The 20030-nt window shown below is 40.9% G+C and overlaps 1 protein-coding gene across 2 annotated transcripts in view; it reads right to left on the bottom strand.

Annotated features, from left to right (window-relative positions):
• Positions 1–11650: 11650 nt before the first annotated feature.
• Positions 11651–20030, bottom strand: part of BTBD7 (BTB domain containing 7) — a 75387-nt gene continuing 67007 nt past the window's right edge. For both annotated transcript variants that reach the window (XM_036734685.1, XM_036734684.1), the window contains 2 exons: positions 17870–18301; positions 11651–16895 (listed from right to left, as the gene is read on the bottom strand). In XM_036734685.1, the coding sequence (XP_036590580.1) occupies positions 16080–16895; positions 17870–18301 (1248 nt within the window). In that variant the 3' untranslated portion in view covers positions 11651–16079. The remainder of the gene's footprint in view (positions 16896–17869; positions 18302–20030) is intronic.

Here is a 20030-nt window from a genome sequence, read left to right as displayed (position 1 = left end):
ATGCAATTGGAAACATCGCTTACCCATTTTGGAATAGGTCTTGTTCTTGGGGCAGTTCTGAAGTGGTCTCCTTTTTAGTATATTTGCTTCTCTGGCTCAAATTACTTGTAGATACTCCATAGATGTTCTTGCCAAAATCTTTTACAAAACAGATCTCAGTACAAGTTAGTACAGCCTTTCAAATTTTCTCCAATAGCTAATTCATGTGGTGAAAACTAGCTCAAACCTTGTAGTTCTGATCTTATTAACAATAGAGTTATAAGAAGAACATCAAATTAGGGCTCTAACGTGGTTCACTTAAAACTTCAGAGAATTTAAGTTTTTGCATATCCCATTAGAATCATTTACATTTGACATATATGATCATCTGATCTTGTTGCCTTATCAAAAAATTTCCACTCCAATTAATTCCAATTTCTTTAGGAGGATCAGATGCTATTAAGGATATAATCCTATGTATGAAAATGTAGGTAACAACACTCTTTGCAAATAGATACTTTCTACCCCTAGATTCAATGTTTACATGAATGAATTTACTTATAAGAGGCTGACTTGATTCCAATTGTAACAAAAAGACCTGAGAGGGGATGTATGGATGCATTAAGTAATTAATTCACAATTGTATACAGGAAACAATGTGTCTGGATTTTCTGTAGTAAAACATGCTCAGTTGTCAATCATATTCAAATGGAATAGATATTACACAAATATTATCCTCCACCAGGATGACTGATTACAATGAAATTCAATTCCTTAAAACAAAGCAGATGCTTCTGACTTTAACCTCACACATTAATAAATCCAATTATCCCTCCAGCATTCTGGAAGAATGAGATATCTCAGGAACTTAGTCTTATATACATGACTGTGTAACTAGTAGCAGGCAGATGACAAGCCCAGGAACTAATTTACTTAGTTGTTTGAGACATGGAATGGCTACAGATTTAGATTGGAAATACTAAGATCTTACTTCGTTGCAGTACACTCATATTTTCTACTGACCACCTGCCCTGATTATAGAAATTTGCTATAAAAGGAAAAAGCAAGAACACGATTATAACAGCATCAAAACTGGTCCTCCAGGCCTAAGCCTAAGGGCACAGAATAATTCAACTCATGTATGCCAGGATGAAACAGTCTTAACTCTGATTTCAGGTAAGAGTCACAGTTGAGTTTTTGGAATAGCCAACCATGCAGCAAAAGTTCCACTTCTCTTATTGCCACGCAGGATTAATCAGGTGGGAGGCAGTAATACAAGGAGGAAACAATCAAGAGGATCCTACTTTTGGCCGTGCTAAGGTCATGCCCTCACTCTTCTCCCAGACACAGACATTCACAGCCGCAGCAATTCAGACCGCGCTCCCTTTGAGTAGCTTGTGGCATCTCTCTCAAACGGTAGATTACTCACTTGATCCATCAGTCACCTACACCTGAATTCAAAACTCAGAATATTAACTTCAGTCTCGAGAGGTTTTACCTCAAATAACAAGTTTCACTAATCATAGTGTAGGGCTGGACACAATTGTTATCATTCTTGTGGTGGTGCAATAAGCAATCGAAGATTACCAGGATTCACTGTCTCTCTCCCTCCCTGCCTCCCTCTCCCTCTCTCTCTTACACATGCACGCGCGCGCACACACACACAGACACGCACACACACGCACACACATACACACGCACGCGCGCACACACACACACACACAATTTCACTTAACATCCTTTTCTTGTTCTTTTTCTTTTCTTCTTGTGATTATACTCATCCTGGTATAACGATCAATCATAGAAATCACCTCTGTATTATAAAGACTTGTAAATTCATAGTCACCTAATCCGTTCTTTGGGAATTCCCTAACTCAAACCAGGTCTTTCATGGGGCTGCTGACCTTGCCCAAACATGGTTTCAAGAAACCTGGCAAGTTTACAGATAAGAGCATTCTACAAGGTCTTTTCTTTGCACCTTTTGCCACACAGTAATTACCATTTTTTCCATAACTCTCTCCAGTCCCTTTAGGGATGTGGTTGACCAGTCCTAGGATTGCCCCTGGAGAAGGCCTCTCTCTCTAATCCCATTTCTTTGGTATGACTGCACAAATTGTAAAGATGCAAACGATCCAAAGGAACAGTTCACTGTAACAGGAAGATACTGAGCTAGTGAAGAAAGGGCAGTCCACATCAGCATGGAAGTAAATAGATTTTATTGAGTTCCTTTTGGGGAAGTTCACTCATGAGGCCTAGTCCTTGGTGGCAGAAGAGGCCAGGTCAGATATTATACAGAAACAGAACAAAGAAGGAATGGTGCCAAGGATGGCCCAGGGTCATGGGCAAGTTTCCTTTTGCTGTGTATGTTAAAGGGAGTTTACATGAAGTGTGGAGTCATGGGTCATCTTCTCATTTTCTGGCTCCCACCATACACTTCCTTTTATGCTATAACTGTAATGAGTAAGCAGTGTTTGTATTTGAGCCAATCTGGGGTCAGAACTAATGGCGTGCCTCTGAAGCCAGGAGAGTTGGAGGAAGTAATAATGGAGATGGTGGTCTGATTGAATCTAGCACTGCCTGAGTTGTACCTGCTCAAACTTATTCTCTAGAGAAGGGGTGCCTAGTAGTGGAGTGGGCATCTGAGATCGGGTAGAAATTCTCTGATAACCCTTTCCTTCAATTCTAGGCAATCAGTACATCCCAGCTTTCACTCTCTCTGCATCCCCAATTCAGTGTGTTTTCTAGTAAAACGATTACCTCGGCCACTCCATTTTTAATCAGCTCATTTTGGACCTTTCTGCCCTGCTTTTAGCCTGTGTGTTGACTCACACCATTCCCTGTGTCTGAAATGATTTTCTCCCTACGTAATAATAGCAAGCATTTCTATATCACTTTAAACTCTGCAAAACACTTTATAAATACTGCCTCATTGTATCCTCACAACAACCCTAGGAAGTAGGTGCTATTATTATCCCCCTTGACAGAAGGGGAAACTGAGACAGAGGTTAAGCCCAGGGTCACATAGCTAGTGTCTGGCAGGATTTGAAGTCAGGTCTTCCTGACTCCAGACCCAGCATTCTATCTACTGCCTCTATGTTTGTTCCTTCCCCTTTTAGGTGGAAGTTGAAGTTCCAAATCAGGTTTTGCAGCCAGCCCAGGAACGATGCTCTGAGAAGCAAACCTTTGGGAATGACCTTCTGGACCCAGGCCAGAGGAACATGAAAAGAAAACTCATCCAGCAGTCATGCCAAATATGGATTCGACCTTGATGGGACCAATGATATGTAAGAACTGAGCTGAGAGTAAGCCGATTATCCCCAGAGACTGAGGTGATATGGGGGAAGAGTCTTGGGGGCAAATGGTCATACTTTGTTCTTTCTATATCTTGGAAGAAAATACCCTTTTATAAAAGCTAATTGATGTTAACTAGTGAAACAGAACTGGGGTGCTTGTCCCTTGTACCTATTAGTGGAGGGAACACAGCCAATGGGGGCTTGAACTGATCGTAGTAATGAAGAGACATCCACAAGCTCCTTGCAATACCCTAAAACCCTTAGGGGGTAGATGTAGCAGCTTGGCTCTGGAATAGTGAGCCAGAGAGTACTTGCCTCAAGAAAAAGAAAACAGATGGGGACACAGAAGCTATAACACTGCTGCTATTACATTGCTAAAATCAAAATATGCATTTTTCAATAAAATGTAAATAGTTGGATTTGTGTATACTTTTATTTGTTGGCATGTTTATTTTGAAGACAAAGCCTGCATCTTAGTTATATTCTATTTCCTCAGTTTATAATTGTCACCTACAGGGCAGGCAAACCAAGTCTAGCAAGGGACCCTGAGGAGAAGACAGGAGGTACATGAACCAGACAAGTCAAATCACCACCACCACCACCACTCTGTATCCCCTCAGACACTGATGAAGACAGCCCAGAACCCTGATCCCAAGAGCCCTGCAAAGAGCAGTGTTGCCCTCCTTCCCAGACCACTAGCTCTGTTTTAGGCCTCATACTCACAAGCATCATCTGCAACCATCACTTAGGGGAGCAATCCTATGGAAAAGGGTTCCCCAAACCCTTTTTACCACCAATAATACTAACCTGTGACCAACTGCCACTGACAGGCAGCTAAGGTAGGTCTAAGAGCCCTGGGGAATAGCAGTCCCCTTTCTCCACTCTTCTGAACCCTGCTATGCCACACCCCAAACCACTAGTCTTCCTTCCAACCTAGGCTGAGCAGCGTGGGGGGGCATCCTCTATGGAGACACGGCCACTTCCTTCAGCAGCCACTGCTCCTGAAGACCTGGGAAGGAAAGCCCTTACCACGAAAGTGCTTGGCCCTGTCAAACAGTTCAGCACTAGAAATGGATAAGGTTCTTAACAGCGCAAATGTCATAAAAGGAGATGCACGGCCATGTCTTGCCTCTGAACACTAAGCACTACAGGCGCTTTCCCTTCGCCTTCAGCAGAGGCCTCTGTCAATTGTTTCAGACACTTGTGTGAGAGAAGTGGAAGGGACAGGGAGGAACAGAATTCTCACGGTAGACGGGCCGACCTTCGAACCACGGACATGTGGGGAGGGGCTAGCCCCCCGACTTAGTCCTTGACTCCTGGCTAAGAGCAGAGTACTTGAGTAACGTAATACACTTTTATTCCCAGGCAAGATTCGATTTTATTCCGTCCCAAGGTCTTTTGTCATTCTGTCCATCAGTCATGCGCAGCTCATCATGGCCCAATGGACCCATGGGGGGTTTTTGGCAAAGATTCTGGATTAGTTTGCCATTTTCTTCTCCAACGCATCCCCATTCTATAGATGTGGAACTGAGCCAAATAGTTATTAAGTGACTTGTCCAGGGGGATGCAGCTAGTAAGTGTCTGAAGCTGGATTTGAATTCAGATCTTCCTGGCTCTAAGTCTGGCGCTCTATCCAGGGTACCTACCACTCAGCTGCCCCTCCCAAGTCACAGACCTCCCTTTATTCCTGCATATTCTGTCACCTGAACTAAACAGTATGTCCTCCTTAACCACTGTTTCACAGCTTGCTTTGAGAAATACATAGAATAAAGTTGACCCATCCTCTCAGGGCTGGCTCTTTTACATTTCTCCTTTCAGATCCTCAGATTCTCAGGTACCCTGAGAGGGATGAGGGAGGAAACTTTTTTTTCAAACTTCAAATGGCTCAAGCCTCTACCAACTATGTTTCCCCCTCTGCCCATTTTTAGTGGTCCAATGACCAGCATCCCAGTTCCAGTTCATAACTTAACGTCGGAAAGCTTTTATAAAGAAATATCTACTTCAAAGACATATCTAAAACCAAGTATAAACATTTCTCTCAACACCTCAAGGGTATGCTTTACCCTATACCGCCTCAGTCTCTTGGAATGGGGGTGGGAAAGATTAGGCTCAAAACTTAACTCAGTTCCAACTTAGGCCTGATCCTACTAAGTTCAGGTTCAAAACTGGTGTCGCTGCCAGCTTCTGCTGGGCTGGAATTCTCGACCCTTGTGGCTCAGGGCATGGCTGCTGGGCTGACTATAACACTCTCCCTGGATTCCTTGACCGCTAGGTCCTCAGGGCTTGCATTTCTGGCCCAGATGAGAGACTCTACTCCCTGAACCTAGAACGAAAAAGCAATGAAAAACAGGCAAAGACCCAGGACCATTTCTCAGGCCAGGCCCAAGAGCCTCAGAAGGAGTAAGGAGGCCCTAAGCCCTCTCCTCTTATTACAGGGCATTTATTTACTACATGGTCACTACTGCAGTCCTTATTCTACTGCCTCGGATGAGAACGCAGCAAAGGCATGGCGGGTCTGGACTTGGGCTGTTTTAAAGACACTGACAGTTTTGGCTAGGATACGAATGGAAATAGGTTCCTCCCAAGCACGTGGATGGTCACCGCAGAATATCCATGCATACTCCAGCTCTCATGGTTCTTCTGGAAGCAGGTCCCTAGCATCCTCCATGTGGATGACTCCATATGAACAAATGGATGACCACAAATATACATATATATATATATATATATGTATGTATATATATATATATAAATTTAGACATACATATGCATGTATATGTGTATTTATTTGCCTTTTTTTAGTCAATTAGTCACGTCTGACTCTCTATGACCCCATTGCGAGTTTTCTTGGCAGAGATGCCATTTCCTTCTCCAGCTTATTTTACAGATGAGGAAACTGAGGCAAACAAGGTTAAGTGACTTGCAGGTCATACAGGTAGTGTTTGAACTCAGGACCTCCTGACTCCAGGGCTGGCACTCTATCCACTGTGTCACCTAGCTGCTCTCATCTGCTATTAGTGATCAACTGTTCCATGAACAAGACACTCCACCTCTCAGCTGTGGGCATTTTTTTCTCTGGCTATCCCCCATTCCTGGAATGCTCTTTCTTCTCTGCCTAATGACCTCCTTGGCTTCCTTTAAATCCCATGTTCTACAGGAAGCCTTCTCCAAACCCTCTCAATTCTAGTGCCTTCCCTCTGTTAATTATTTCCAATTTATCCTGTATATTGCTTGCTTCGTATATATATTTGTCTGCATGTTGTCTCCCCTTGAAGGAAGGGATTCGCTTTGGTCTCTTTCAGAATCCTTAGAGTTTAGCACAGTGTCTGGCATCGCAGGTGTTTAACAAATGTTGATTGATGGGGGGGGGGGGTGGAGTTATTCTGGTTTAGATTAAGCTATTACCCCTTTAGGTCTGGTACAGAATTTATTCCCCTCCCTGCTACCAGCAACCGGGGAAGTAGCTTTTATCCTGAATCCCTCTCCTTTGAAAAAAGTACTGTACTCCTAGACCTTAAATATCTGATATATAGTAGAGATATAATTCTGGTAAAGAAAGTTCTTGAAGGTAAGAGAACAAAGATACAACCACCCGGGCACATCTGTCCTCCTAATTCTCACAAAAGTGGGAACAATCTTCCAGAGTGTTCCATTATGTTTGTATTTCCCAGTGATATTTGTGCTGTCTTGGTCCCGTTATTTGGTACTCTCATACTAAGAAGATTAAATTGATTCTCTGTCACTTTTTATTGATCCTATTTACAGTTAACTGATTTTGTCCTGTAACTGCTTCAAGCATGGCTCTTTTTCTTCGAACTTAGTGCAGAAATTCAGCTGACCCATAATGAGTTAGGTTTAGAAATCCAGTTCTCCTGTTACTCACAGAAATCTGCTGTCCTTGAGGGACGAGGGGGGGCATCGAGGAGTTTGGTCTTTACACCACCAAGTCAACCTTCAAGTTTATCTGGTTTGCTATCCAAAAAAGTCTGGCCTGAGTTGGACTCAAACAATGGACCTTTCTTAGTTACTGCAGGAGGAGGGTGTTGTTGTTAGCCCTTCATTCCCAACTTATAGCCAATCACAGTCTGTCATGCCTCAGCTATGTAACCAGACATGTTGTCCTCAATCCCATGACGTCACCAGCCCCATAACGAATGGTATCATTTCCTGCCCTGCCCTGTTCTGTACTCCCCAGAAACACTAAAAGGAGACCTGTCCTGCTTGGGGTGTGTGTTTTGGATTAACCAGAGGCGAGCCATGGACCCCTTTCTTATTGGGCTTGCACCCTGTCAATAAACTGTTGTATCGCCTGGAGATTATGTGCCTCAGCGTCCCTTTGCTGAGGTTTACTTGTCACAGTACAGTCCCACATATATTGTCTGTTCCTATTGGAAATATGAGCTCCTTGAGAGCTTTTCCATCTGTATTCTCATGGCTTAGTGCAGTGTTTCTCATGCAGTATGAGCTTAAATAATGTTTTTGTTTGTTTATCCATATATGGGAGGGGGGGGGGGAACATGCATTTAAGTACTTACTGTGGGCCAGGCGCAAAAACTGTACTAGGCACTTTGCACATATTATCCTATCCTGGGCAGTAGACGTTGTTATTATCCCTATTCTACAGTTGAGAAAACTGAGGCAGAGAGAGGGTAAGTGACTCGCCTAGGGTCACAGGGCTACAGAAATGTAAAGTATCTGAGGCGATTTGAACTCGGGTCTTCTTGACTCCAGGCCCAGTGTCTGTCAACTGAACCAGTTAGCTACTGCCTATATATCTTTGATATCATTTTTCTTTGTCTTAGGGTTAGGCTATAATCCCTTGTGAACCCACCTCTGCCTCTCCACTGCACTTTGAGTGATCTCCAGCTTCAGTTCTTTAGAGACTATGAAAGACGGTCTGGCTGTTTGACAAAATCAAGGGACCATGTGCTGAGCAGGCCAAGTGGATACCTCAGAGGTTGCTGATGGTGAAGTACTGGCAACGATTGCTCAGGACGGCAGGCGGTGATCTGAACCACTTAGAGGGAGTGCCCTGATTCAGAGGTATGGAACATGCTGGCGACATTGCTGTCCCCAGAACTCCTGACTGAACCAGATCAAAAAGTGACTGGAAAGTATTTAACAAAATAAATAAAAATACAATAAGACATAGACAATGTTAATATGTGGTTTTCCAAGTCAACATACTGCCAGCAAGGATCCTAGTATCTGATTTTAATGGCCCCTGTTTCTATTTGACTTCGGTATCCTACCTGATGTCTTTACAGGTCCATAGAAGTATGTGTTGGTGTATTTACACATGTTGCATATGATAAGTGCTTAATAAATATTTGTCAAGCTAAATTTAATTAAATTGGGCTATGGTGATTGGAATTCCTTAAGAACCACAAAATGTTATTTTATAATTTTTAAGAATAATTAGAGAAAATGCCCAAGTTGAGAGATAGAATGTCACGTTCAAGGAACAGCAAGAAAGCCAGTGTCACTGGATAGAAGCGTTTGAGCTGAGGGAGGTATAAGGTGTTAAGAAGGTGTGTGTTTTTAGGGGCAGGTTATGGAGGGCTTCGAACATCAGTGTGGTGGCTGTATGAGTGGAGAAGAGAGCATATATGAGAGACACCAACATTTCTGGTGTGATGTAAAGTGACTTTGAGTGTCAACAACTCTGAGTTTGAGATCTAGTCTGACTGCCTAGTAAAATTAAGGTCTAAGTCTGCACCATACTTGAGGGTAATAGCTTAATCTCAACCAGCTAACTTCCCCTCACCACCATAAGATTATTACACAAAATAACTGTCACTAGTCACTTCTTTTTGGACCTCCCTTTTCTCCTGTCAAATGTTTACATGATCGATTTATGCATGTTTATGTGATATTTAGCAGCTGGGTGGCACAGTGGATACGGAACCAGGTGTGGAGTCAACTCATTTTTATGAGTTCAAATCTGGCTTCAGACACTTGACTAGCTGTGTGACACTGGGCAAATCACTTAACCCTGTTCGCCTCAGTTTTGTCATCTGCAAGATGAGGTAGGGAAGGAAATGGCAAACTACTGTGGTATCTTTGCTAAGAAAACCCCAAATAGGGTCACGAAGAATCAGACACGACTGAAATGACCGCACAACAACATGGTTGCTTAAGGTCTATCTCAGCTATGGCATTGTGTTTCTTTGATTCATGTCCCAAAGGGGAAGATAAAAGAATTTAAATGTTAGCAAAGAAGAGGAGAAACACGGATCTTTGGGCTCTTTACAGTCAGAGTGTGCAGACTTCTGGGATCCCAAATGGGTCATATACTGCCAGCCAGTTTCCATCAAATGAACAGGAGAGTCATTTTGGGGAAGACAAAATGACCCACAGCCAGTGAGGGGGGCTAGTTCCTTTGTCTGGAAATACACTTCCCCTCTATTCACAGTCCTTTATAAAGGTTTTTTCTATTGGCTTGGTAAACAAGAGGCAGGAAACCCTATTTGCTTGGTAGGCAGAAGCTGCCTCTAATTAGTAGGCAGTGAGAAGCTAAAGGGGCAGCTGGGTTGTGCAGTGGATAGAGTGCCAGCTTGGAGTCAGGAAGACCCATGTTCATGAATTCAAATCTGGCCTCAGACATTTACTAGCTGTATGACCCTGGGCAAGTCACTTAGCCATGTTTTCCTCAGTTTCCTCATCTGTAAAATGAGCTGGAGAAGGAAACGGCAAACCGCTCCAGTATCTTTGTCAGGAAAACGCCAAATGGGACCAGCAGAGAAGCCTAGCCTCGAACCCCAGTAACCAGCTGTTTTACACAAAGAATGCATCATCTAAGGAACACAAGCCAGCCGCCCCCAGCATCCTCTCCACTCGTCTTTCCCTTTCTTTTTTCTTCCTTGTCCCTGTCTCTTCGTTACTTTTCTCAAGGCAAACTAATGTCTGTAGCACGGAAGAACAATCATTAATACCGTGAACTGGATCCTGAAACAATCACTTACTAGTTGTGTGACCCTGGGTAAGTCATTTCAATTTTCTGGGCTCCAGTTTCCTCAGCTGTAAATGAACTGAATTTAGTGACTTTCAGGATTCCTTCCAGCTCTAAATCTCTAGTCCCATGATCCTATGAACTAGAATAAAGTCCAGCTCTTACATAAATCTTTGATAGGCCTTATACTGGAAGGGCTGAGCCTGAAATAGATTTGTCTTTTGTCTGAGGCTGAGTAGCTATCCCAGAAAACTAATGGATTTTTTTGACCACAACGATCGAGCATGAACTAAAAATGAGATTATCAACAAAAGTATTTGCGTGTGCACATGCATGTACGTACATGTTAACTCCTTGAAAAAAGCTACTATATTTTTGGGAGATGGCCAATACACATAACTTGTTTTCCTTAACTATGCAATATTCATTACCAGGGTTTTGTACTTCTGTATTCTGTTTTTAGTATTTTTCAATGAGAGAGGTTGGAAGGAGGAAAAAAAGAATCAAATAAAAAAAAAACACTAAGAAAAAAAAGCTGAGTGCACTGACGCCTTCACTTCCTCTCTTCTCACTTCGCAATCCCTCGCAATCTGGGCTTCTGATTTCATCACTCATGCTGCTGAATCTGGCCTCTCCAAAATCATCCATCATCTCTTGTCGAATCCAAAAATCTTTTCTCAGTCCTGATCTCTTTTTACTTCTCTGCAACATCTGACACTACCATGTCTTCCTGGATTCTGCCTCCTCTACCGTAGGTTGTATAGGAAAGCACTGGGCCTGGCAAAGGAAGATGTGAGCACAAATCAGACCTCAGACATTGACTGGCTGTATAGCCTCAGTTTCCAGGTGCTGTAGTTCACACAGAGGAGGAGTTATTGGGTTGGCAGAAGTGAGGGGGCTGGAGAGACTGGAAGATTATGATTAGAGAGGAGGGAATTTCAGTGCTGAGGATTTGTGGAGGTAACGGTGAGAACGAAGGGTTAAGGGTTGCTTGGGTAGGGTAGCTTAATGGCTGCTGAGGTTAATGAACTAGGAGGCCCGTGATACATTAACATGAACACTGAAGTCTGAGGATAGAAGCTGACGTGCAGAGAAAAATACCCTGGTACCCTATGCTGTCTCTGAGCTATTCAATCTTTGGGGGAAGGGAGCGCTTCACATTTGTATTTGTATCTCCAGTGGTTAGCACAGTCTCTGACACGTAGTAAATACTTTATCAATCTCAGAAATGTTTTCATAATGGGCAGAATGAATTTTATACTCGAATGCCAACAGCACAATGACATAAGATAACCCACACTAATATGCTTGCTGCAATCCCGAACCCAGAGAAGGGCAAACTAACCATCTCCAAAGACTGAAATGTTTTACCTATTGTAGTGTGGTACACCTCGGGTTAACTACTCAAACAGATTATCCAACTCAGTAATTTCTATACAATCCATTTATTTGAAATGCCAACTATATGTAGGATAAAGTCAGTGTTACATGCTTTTCAGTAACAGTAGAAAAATAGAACCAGTGAAAACCTTTGTACAACTGTAATGGTACTCAAAAAGAGAAATGTATTGTTTTACAATGCATCACACAGACTGGAATTCAAGTTTGGAGGTACCTAAATAAAAATACTATATATATATATAGATATGTAGATTTTTAAAAAACACTATATACAATTGAAGCGTAAACAAGTCTTACAAAGTACTGGTTATGCAGGTTGTAGAAAACACTTGCATAGGACATGAAATCGGTTTAAGAAAATTTTCTGAGCCTTTAACATGGAAGGCACTTGACTTTATACCAGTAACAGCACAACACCAAGAAATGCAGTATTGTAGAAGACGCCACCTCTCAGAACACAGGTGGATTACTATACGCCAACTGGAGCGTCACCTTCTTGACCTTTCAGGTACCCCATATCCATGGGCAGGTTTTCCCACTACCTGCACATTTTAAAACATACACGGTCATGAACAGCCACACAAACGATGTTTCCACATCACGTCTAATCTCTTAAAAAGAACCACACAAAGACAAGCAATTACTTTCAGAAGTTTTCAAGACAAACAGAGTACTTGTAAGTATCCTTTTTATAAACAAGAACCACAGCATCTTAATGTTCAGACTATGGAACAAATGACAGGATTGGGGGGGGGAATGGAGGGGACAGACAAAGGGGAAAATCAAGTAAAGGCTCGCCAATGCAGTAAGTACGAAATAACTTGTACTCTATGGGACTGAAGAGATAGACAGTTACAATTTCAGAAAAAAGTTATTCTTAGGGCATTAACAAAATAAGAAAAACACTTTTAAGCAGGGTGTAGTAAGCTTATTTGTGATGAGGTTTTAACATAATTAGCACACACAGTAAACCACGCAGAAGGGGAATTAGCACCCATCACGCTACTTTGATTTAAAATAATAGAAAAAGAAAAGATGTTAGTTCACCCTTTGAATTCAGTCTTAGATGGAAATCTTAGAATTCCTAAACCATCTCATAAATGCTTCAGGAAAAGCACATTTCTCTTCCTGTCCCCCAAAACAGGAGAGCTTAAATTTCTTCTCTAATGAAACCAATTAAGTTTAATAAAGAATAGTTATTGAGGAAACTGAATTCTTTGCCTTTAGAGACTGAGGTATTAAGAGGTTTACTAATCTAAGTTTCTGTAGATGGATACTGGTCTTTTTTCCCCCCATTACACTGTCTCCAGTTAATATGAATACTGAGCCCACTCAACTTCAGTGAAAAGCCTCTCCAATAAACAAAAAGAAAATCCCATAAAAGATCGCTATAATAAAAAGTGAACAAAAACTTGGGGAAAAGCTCATACTACATGAATTACAAGAGTCTGGCAAAGTTTCATACATAATTTCTACAAAAGGACTTAATTACAAAGAGCTCCTAGCAAAGCCCTTAATGTCCAAGTGATAAATGAAGTGTTTCAAGAGTTTATGCCCAAGATTTACCTGGGGTAAGCTAATGGGCATAGTGTGAAGACTACATTATGCCAAGGGTTTAAAAATATCAAGCTCCACAAACATTTTTTATGCCACCATACCCCCCCCAATGATTGTTTAATAAAACTATAAAACTAAGAAGGAAACAAGTAATAACAGCACTTCCAGTAAAGTGGTATCTTTTCTTCTTCCACGAATGAAAGCAACACTGGCTGTCTACTCACTCCTTAACACGCCCTCAGTACTGAAAATGGAGATTGTCTGAGCAGCCGATTGTCTTATGGAGATCTGGTATTTTTGTGATTTGGTTATTTTTAAATGCTTTTTTTTATCATATAAAATTCCACTGTTTGTGACTCTTAAGTATACACTTTTTCAAAAGCAACCTTCTGCAGTAATCTCATTTATCTTATCACAGCATACAAAGATTTAATAGATGTGTTCAAAAGCCATTGGCACACAGCTATTCAATTTACTCTACCAATTACCTATCATAAAATACAGCAAGATAACTGATAATTAATCTAATGAGACACATGCATCACAGACAAGTATCCTTCTGCATGTTATATCAGACTATAGTACCATACACTAAAGCGGTTTTTCCCCATATGAATATTTTAGTCAGTTATTCAAACTAATTCCCAGCTGAAAATGTAGATTTTGAAAGCAAATCGAATTATGAGCAGTGGTCATTTAAAAATAATTGGGGTGCTATGGAAGGAAATTTTATTAATTTTTATTAAAAGTGAATGTGCAGATTTCAATAGTACCAGCCAAAATAATTCCTAATCTGAATGGAGACAAGAAAGATTAAAAAAAAATCAGGGAAATGGAACTCTCATTTGCATTACCAGAACAACTCTGGTCTGATCCAGAGCAGCAACTTATCACCGTATCCAACTGATCAATGTTAATATATATGAATAAACACTAGAGAATAGACTGGAATCATTAACTCCTGTTTTTTGATTAAAGTCAGACTTCTTGTCTGGCCTCTAATAGATTATATCGTCTACTACATGGTTTAGACCCTTAAGACAATGAATTGTTATAATTCTCTATCTTAAAAAAAAAAAAGCCTTTAAGGCAATGAGTAGGTCTATCTTATGAACAGGTTAGTGTTTACCCTCGGACCTCTCAAATGAAATCTACAACATGACCTAAACCAAAATTTAATAGGAGCAGTTAACTAGACATAGACAGCAAAACAACTTGGCAGCGTTTTTATCTGGGTATAATAATAAGCACATGTTCCCGTCTTTGTGACTATCTATTGTTACCATTAAAAAAATGTCAAGAGATATTCCTGAGTGTACATCCACAGGGTATAGTAGGAAAAATCTGCAGGAAGAACTACAGTTAATCAGGAAAAAATCAGAGCTGTTGTCACCCAATAAAAATGTATGTACTTAAAAGTGCATGTAAGTCATTTACATGGTAGCTTGTAAAGGCTCCCTAGCCCTGCATAGTTTAAGAGTGAATGTCAATGAGTGGATTCATATGTGTAACATATTAATATATGATGGAATATTCAGGAAGCCTCTTTTATTTATCCAAGTACTACTGTTGGATATGTGTGTGTGAAATACAAAACGGACACAAATAATGTTGAAGAATTGATTAAAAAAAATTAAAACACCAGTATATTTACATGGAAGGTTGGGGAAAAAAACAGTCCTTAGCTCATGTACTGCTCTTCCTAGGGAAAGGATCTTAAAATATCCTATGTGCTGCAACAGCTTGGTAAATGCCCAAGCCAGCATCCCAAGAGGAGTTCAAGTAGGACATGTATAGTGTATAACTTTTTTTTCTTTTTTTGGTGATTTAAAGCATTATGCAACACACAACTTCCTTCACATGACATCGAAATTCATTAGACATACGTTAAAAACATTTAAAAGTATACATATGCTTACAAACATCAAATGACATCCTTAAGACTGAAGCCCTTTTATTTGTTCCCCAATAGGCAGCAAGACCACTGAAGGCAGTAAGCAGTCATCTCACCCCTCTCAGCTGAAGAATTTGCTCTCAGAATCAGAAATCTATTTAGCGGTGTCTCATATTCATCTGACATCTTCAATGTTTCAAGATTAGAAGGACTTTAAGACCCTATTTAGTGAAATTCTCATCTGTTACTTGAATTTACAGCTATTCCAACTTAAGAGTTGACACTGTAAATACATTAATGGTTTTAGATTGGGCAAGGAAAGCTTTTTTCTTCAGCATTCATCACTAAATCAGAAAACTTCAGGATCCCTGGTGGACAATAGCTAGAGATACTAGCTCCCACGACTTATTTTAAAAGGATGACAATAGATTCTTTTAGCAGAGACTGACCAGGCAGATTTCTGAACTAAAACTAGTACTAAAAAGAGAGGAGCATTTTGATGTGCTGTTCTTTGGAATTCCTATAATTAAAAAATAAACACATTATAACTATTTCATAAGAAAATACATTTCAGTGTGCAACCCATTGCACATGGAAATTGGTAGGTGAAAGGTAAAATGCAAAAAAAAATATGAAAATACAGTCCTTTAAATGTGGCGATAAAGTTTAACATGGTGATACAAAAATTAATACGGGTAAAATAAATGTACAGGTGCAAAAAAACAATTTGTTTTTAAAAAAGTGCCAGCTTGGTTTCTCTTAAAAAGGCTTCTTCAACACAACCGCTCAAAACACAAAATAAAACCAGATGCAGCATTTAAAAAAACAAACAAACCCTCATAGCATGCTATGTTTAATCAACACTGTATATACAAAAATTTGAGCAAAATAAAGTGAAACTGAGTTATCTGCTGGCTTTAAGAAACTTGTCTGAAAAGTTGTCCGGTTGTGTCATAAAACGGGATGTTCCACATCTCAGGCACAGACCACTGGGAGGTTACTTTTAGAGGGCAGACTTTTTGTATAAGAAATCTGGTTTGCTTGGAGACCTCCTTCCTCGGCTTACTGAGTCTTCCCTTTCCAACTCTGTGTTTCTCTGGACTCCGTGTTCCAAAGACTCACCATCTGCCAGTCTCCTCCTGGACCTCTCTTCTGGAGTTTCAGAGCTGCATGCAGAGAGTGAAGTTCTATTAGAAGTAAGCCCATAGGTCAAATCAGTTTCCATTTTTGTCCGTCCCCTGACATGAGCTGGACCGTTACTAGCATTTTCCTGGGCAGATAACGCCAAATCCAACCGTTGGGGTGGTTGTTCTACAACATCAAGGTGTACTGGCTCATTCTTTTGTCTCTGCTGATGCCCATCCTGAGAAAGCATATATTCCCTCCTGGTTTCTTCTTGCTTTTTAGGGGATTTCTGGTTAGGTGGACATGCTAACTTTATGCCACTTGGTGATGCCTTATTGTGGCTATATAAATCTGGACCAAAATATACACCTTGTGGAGGTGAAGGGGTATGCCTGGTGGGAGCTGGAGTAGAAGGTCTGCAAGCAGCATTTGAGAAATCATAGAAATCCGGGTATTCTTGCTGATTTTCTCTAACATCCGTTTTTCGCTCTAGTGTGTGTTTCTTTCGAGAAGCGTTCGTGTGCCTCTGCTGGATACATGGTATGTGTTGGGGAGGCCCTGGTCCTACCTCGGACACTGGCTGGCTTAATTCTGTGTCAACAGCAAGTTCAGGCAGCCTCCTGTCCTTGAGCGATATCGTTGACACGCCCATGGCAATATCTGGCATCAGCTCGTTGAGCGTAGGCTGAGTACACTGCAGGAAAGAGGAAAAAGACAGCTGTGCTAAATATTATGTGATGTTGGACAAGTCATTTATGCTCTCTGAATTGCAATTCATTTATTTATGAAACAGGAAGCTTGGCTCAGATTAGGGCCCCCAGTTTAAGAAGCGCTGGCTTAGAATAAGCGATATAGTGGAATACTTGTATAGGTTTAGAACTGGAGAGAAGACTGATACACGTCTTAAAATCTAACATTACATTTTCTTTTTTTCCGTAGTACTTTTCTTTTGTGGGGCAGAAAATCATGTTCTAATTAAATTCATAAACGTAATGATGAGCCAAATTATAATGTGGTTCTCTGTCAACTACCTTTGTAACCACCTCTTGGAATTCAGTTTTACTGACAGTGTGACAGGAAAGGGGTAATATTTAGAAAAGTTTTCCTCATGGTATGACCTAAAATAACACCAATCAGACAATTATAGTACAAATCAAAAAAGGTCTCATTTCTCTCAAAACATTATCTAACAGCTTCAATTACTTTAAGTTTGCAAAGCAAACTGACCTTGCTGATGAAATAGCACGCCTAGGGACTTAGATGCGTTAGAAAGAAGAGCTGGACAAAGAATCAAATACATACAGGGCATCATCCTACATTATCTGAAATCACATCCCTCTGAAGTATAAGCACAGGATAACAGATTCAAACTAAGGAAACAAAAAATTTTCAAGTGTATAGGAACAGATTATTACAAAAGAATATGCAGGTCCTAACATTCATTTTTGTTCCTTCTAGAGCAGCTGCAAAGCTGTTGTTTTCCTTTAAATAGGGGCAGGAAACTAGTGACCCTCGTCTAACTAAATGTGTCTGATTTTCTCCCTTCTTTATCCACTCCCTCCCTAACAGTAGCATTTCCAGGCACCAGTGATGGCCTTCAGGGCCCAGAGAGGACTTTGGGAATTCTTTAAGCCTATTCATTTCAGAAGTTACTTAACACCGACTCACCACTTGTTTCTCAGCTGCCATCACTGTTGCAGGTGCAGCCACTGTTTGTCTCCCGGATCCCGTGGTGTTAGTGCAGTCTGGTGGTTCTGCTTTGACGCCAGGTATGTAGACTGGAGGAGGGACAGCTTTGGGAGCTGTTCTCGTGTGAAACAGGGAATGGTGGCAAGGATAAGAAAAAGAACGTGAAGGATGTTGACTGGGAGCTCTTTGTTTCCAACCAACTTTGAACTGGCTGTGAAGTGGAGTAGCAGGAGGATGATAGGGGGGCGGAGGAGGAGGCAAGGGCGGATGGAAGGCCACAAAAGTGTCTAGATCTGTAAACATGGTTTCTGCAGTGGGAGTACTGTTAACTCGACATCGCCCAGACTGTTTCACGGTCAAGAGTGGACTTTCATCCCCAAAGCGTTCATCAGGAAAGAACTTGTGAGGATTCTATGAATGGGGAAAAAAAAAAAAAAGCTAAAAAATTTCTGGTAATTACTAGCTTTGGAAAAGTCTTCTATATCAAATTACAAAATAAAACAAACTCAACATTTACTAGGTACTCACACACAAACCAAAAAGCACAAAATTATCATAAATAAAAAGAATGAAAAACAAGTAAAACAAAAGAAAGCATGATTTTCTAGGTCAAAACCCTAAGAAAAAGTATCAATAAAAGGAGAATAAAGGGGCATTGTGCAGCGCGCGCGCGCACACACACACACACACACACACACACACCCTCCCCAAGGTCAACTAGACTGAATATCCTGGAAAACAAGCCTGCTATTTTTGTTGTTGCTGCAAGACACAATGTATGAGAATGCTCACTCATTCGAAAACAAACAATTTACATCCCAACATAAGTTCTGCAAAGATAACAAAACTACAACAACAAAAGGTCACAGTAAAAGAAAAGTACAAAACTGAGACACTCTGACAAATGTACTTCAGAAAGACACAAAAAAAGCACAAATATGGCATTCTTTACCAATTTCTTGAACATTTTGATAAAGTACTGGAATGTTTCTCTTCAGAACATGTTTTCCAAATTTCCAGTGCACTACTTTTATTTAAAGTTTCACAAACAGTAACAGACGATGCCATTAAATGAACAGGAAACCATAAGAGTGCATTTAAGATGAAGCACAGACCCTCAAAATAATTGAGGAGTTTTGGGAGGAAAAAAGATTTTTTTTGATCATATCGGGGCAAACCTGTTTTACCTTTTAAGGATTTAGGTTCTAGAGTCTCATAATTCAATGACAGAGAAAATCAACAATTTAGCTACCAGAACGCAGACTGGGAAAATAAATCAAACATAATTGTCCTTCAGTTCTAATGAGGGGGCTCTGGGTAGGACACTTTGCCTTAATAATAATTTCATTCCTCATGTGTTGGAGGCACCCATGAGGAGTACCGCTGTTCTAGATCTGATTCTCAATAATGAGGAAGAGTTTGCTTCTAAAGCAGACACGACAGGAACCACTAGGAACGCGTTCACTCCTTAGAATTTGTCAGAAGAGAGTTCAGTAGCAGTCAGTTAGCTGGTTCCCTAGAGTTTTGGAGATCAGTTTTCAAATGGTTCAGAGAAATAAGAGGTAGGACCCCATGGACTGAAATTTTATAGAGGAAAATCATCTTGGGACAATGAAAAGCTCTGAAGACAGAAGTGAAGGGAAGGGAAAAGGAGAGGAGACTAATAATATGGATGCACAGGAAATCACTGACCAACTTCAATTCTTAAAAAGCCTGGAGTCAGGAAGACCTGACTTCAAATATGACTTACATACTTACTAGCTGTGTTTCCTCAACTGAAAAACTGGGATAATAACAAGACAATCCTACCAGAGTTGTCGTGAGGACCAAATGAGATAATATGTGAAAAATGTTTAGTATAGTGCCTGGCATGAAGTAGGTGCCATACGAAAAACACAGACAGAAGACAGGAGCAAGGATGAATGCCAAAGTGTAACATTAAGGACATTACGGACAGGGTCAAGAATGCTGAAACTCAGAATGGACTACGAGAAGGGGAACAAAGGACAACAAAAAGCATGGCACTGGGGGAAGGGTCAGAGAGGGACAGGACAGCTGCTGAGATGGACAGGAGGAGGGCTGCTTTAGGTACACAGAACCACAATAAAATGACACAACAACTAGCCAACACTTATTTCCT

Source organism: Trichosurus vulpecula, chromosome 8, assembly GCF_011100635.1.
Source record: "Trichosurus vulpecula isolate mTriVul1 chromosome 8, mTriVul1.pri, whole genome shotgun sequence".
Classification (NCBI taxonomy): Eukaryota; Metazoa; Chordata; class Mammalia; order Diprotodontia; family Phalangeridae; genus Trichosurus; species Trichosurus vulpecula.
Note: the sequence above shows the minus strand (reverse complement) of the source record. Positions and strands in the feature narration are given on the sequence as shown.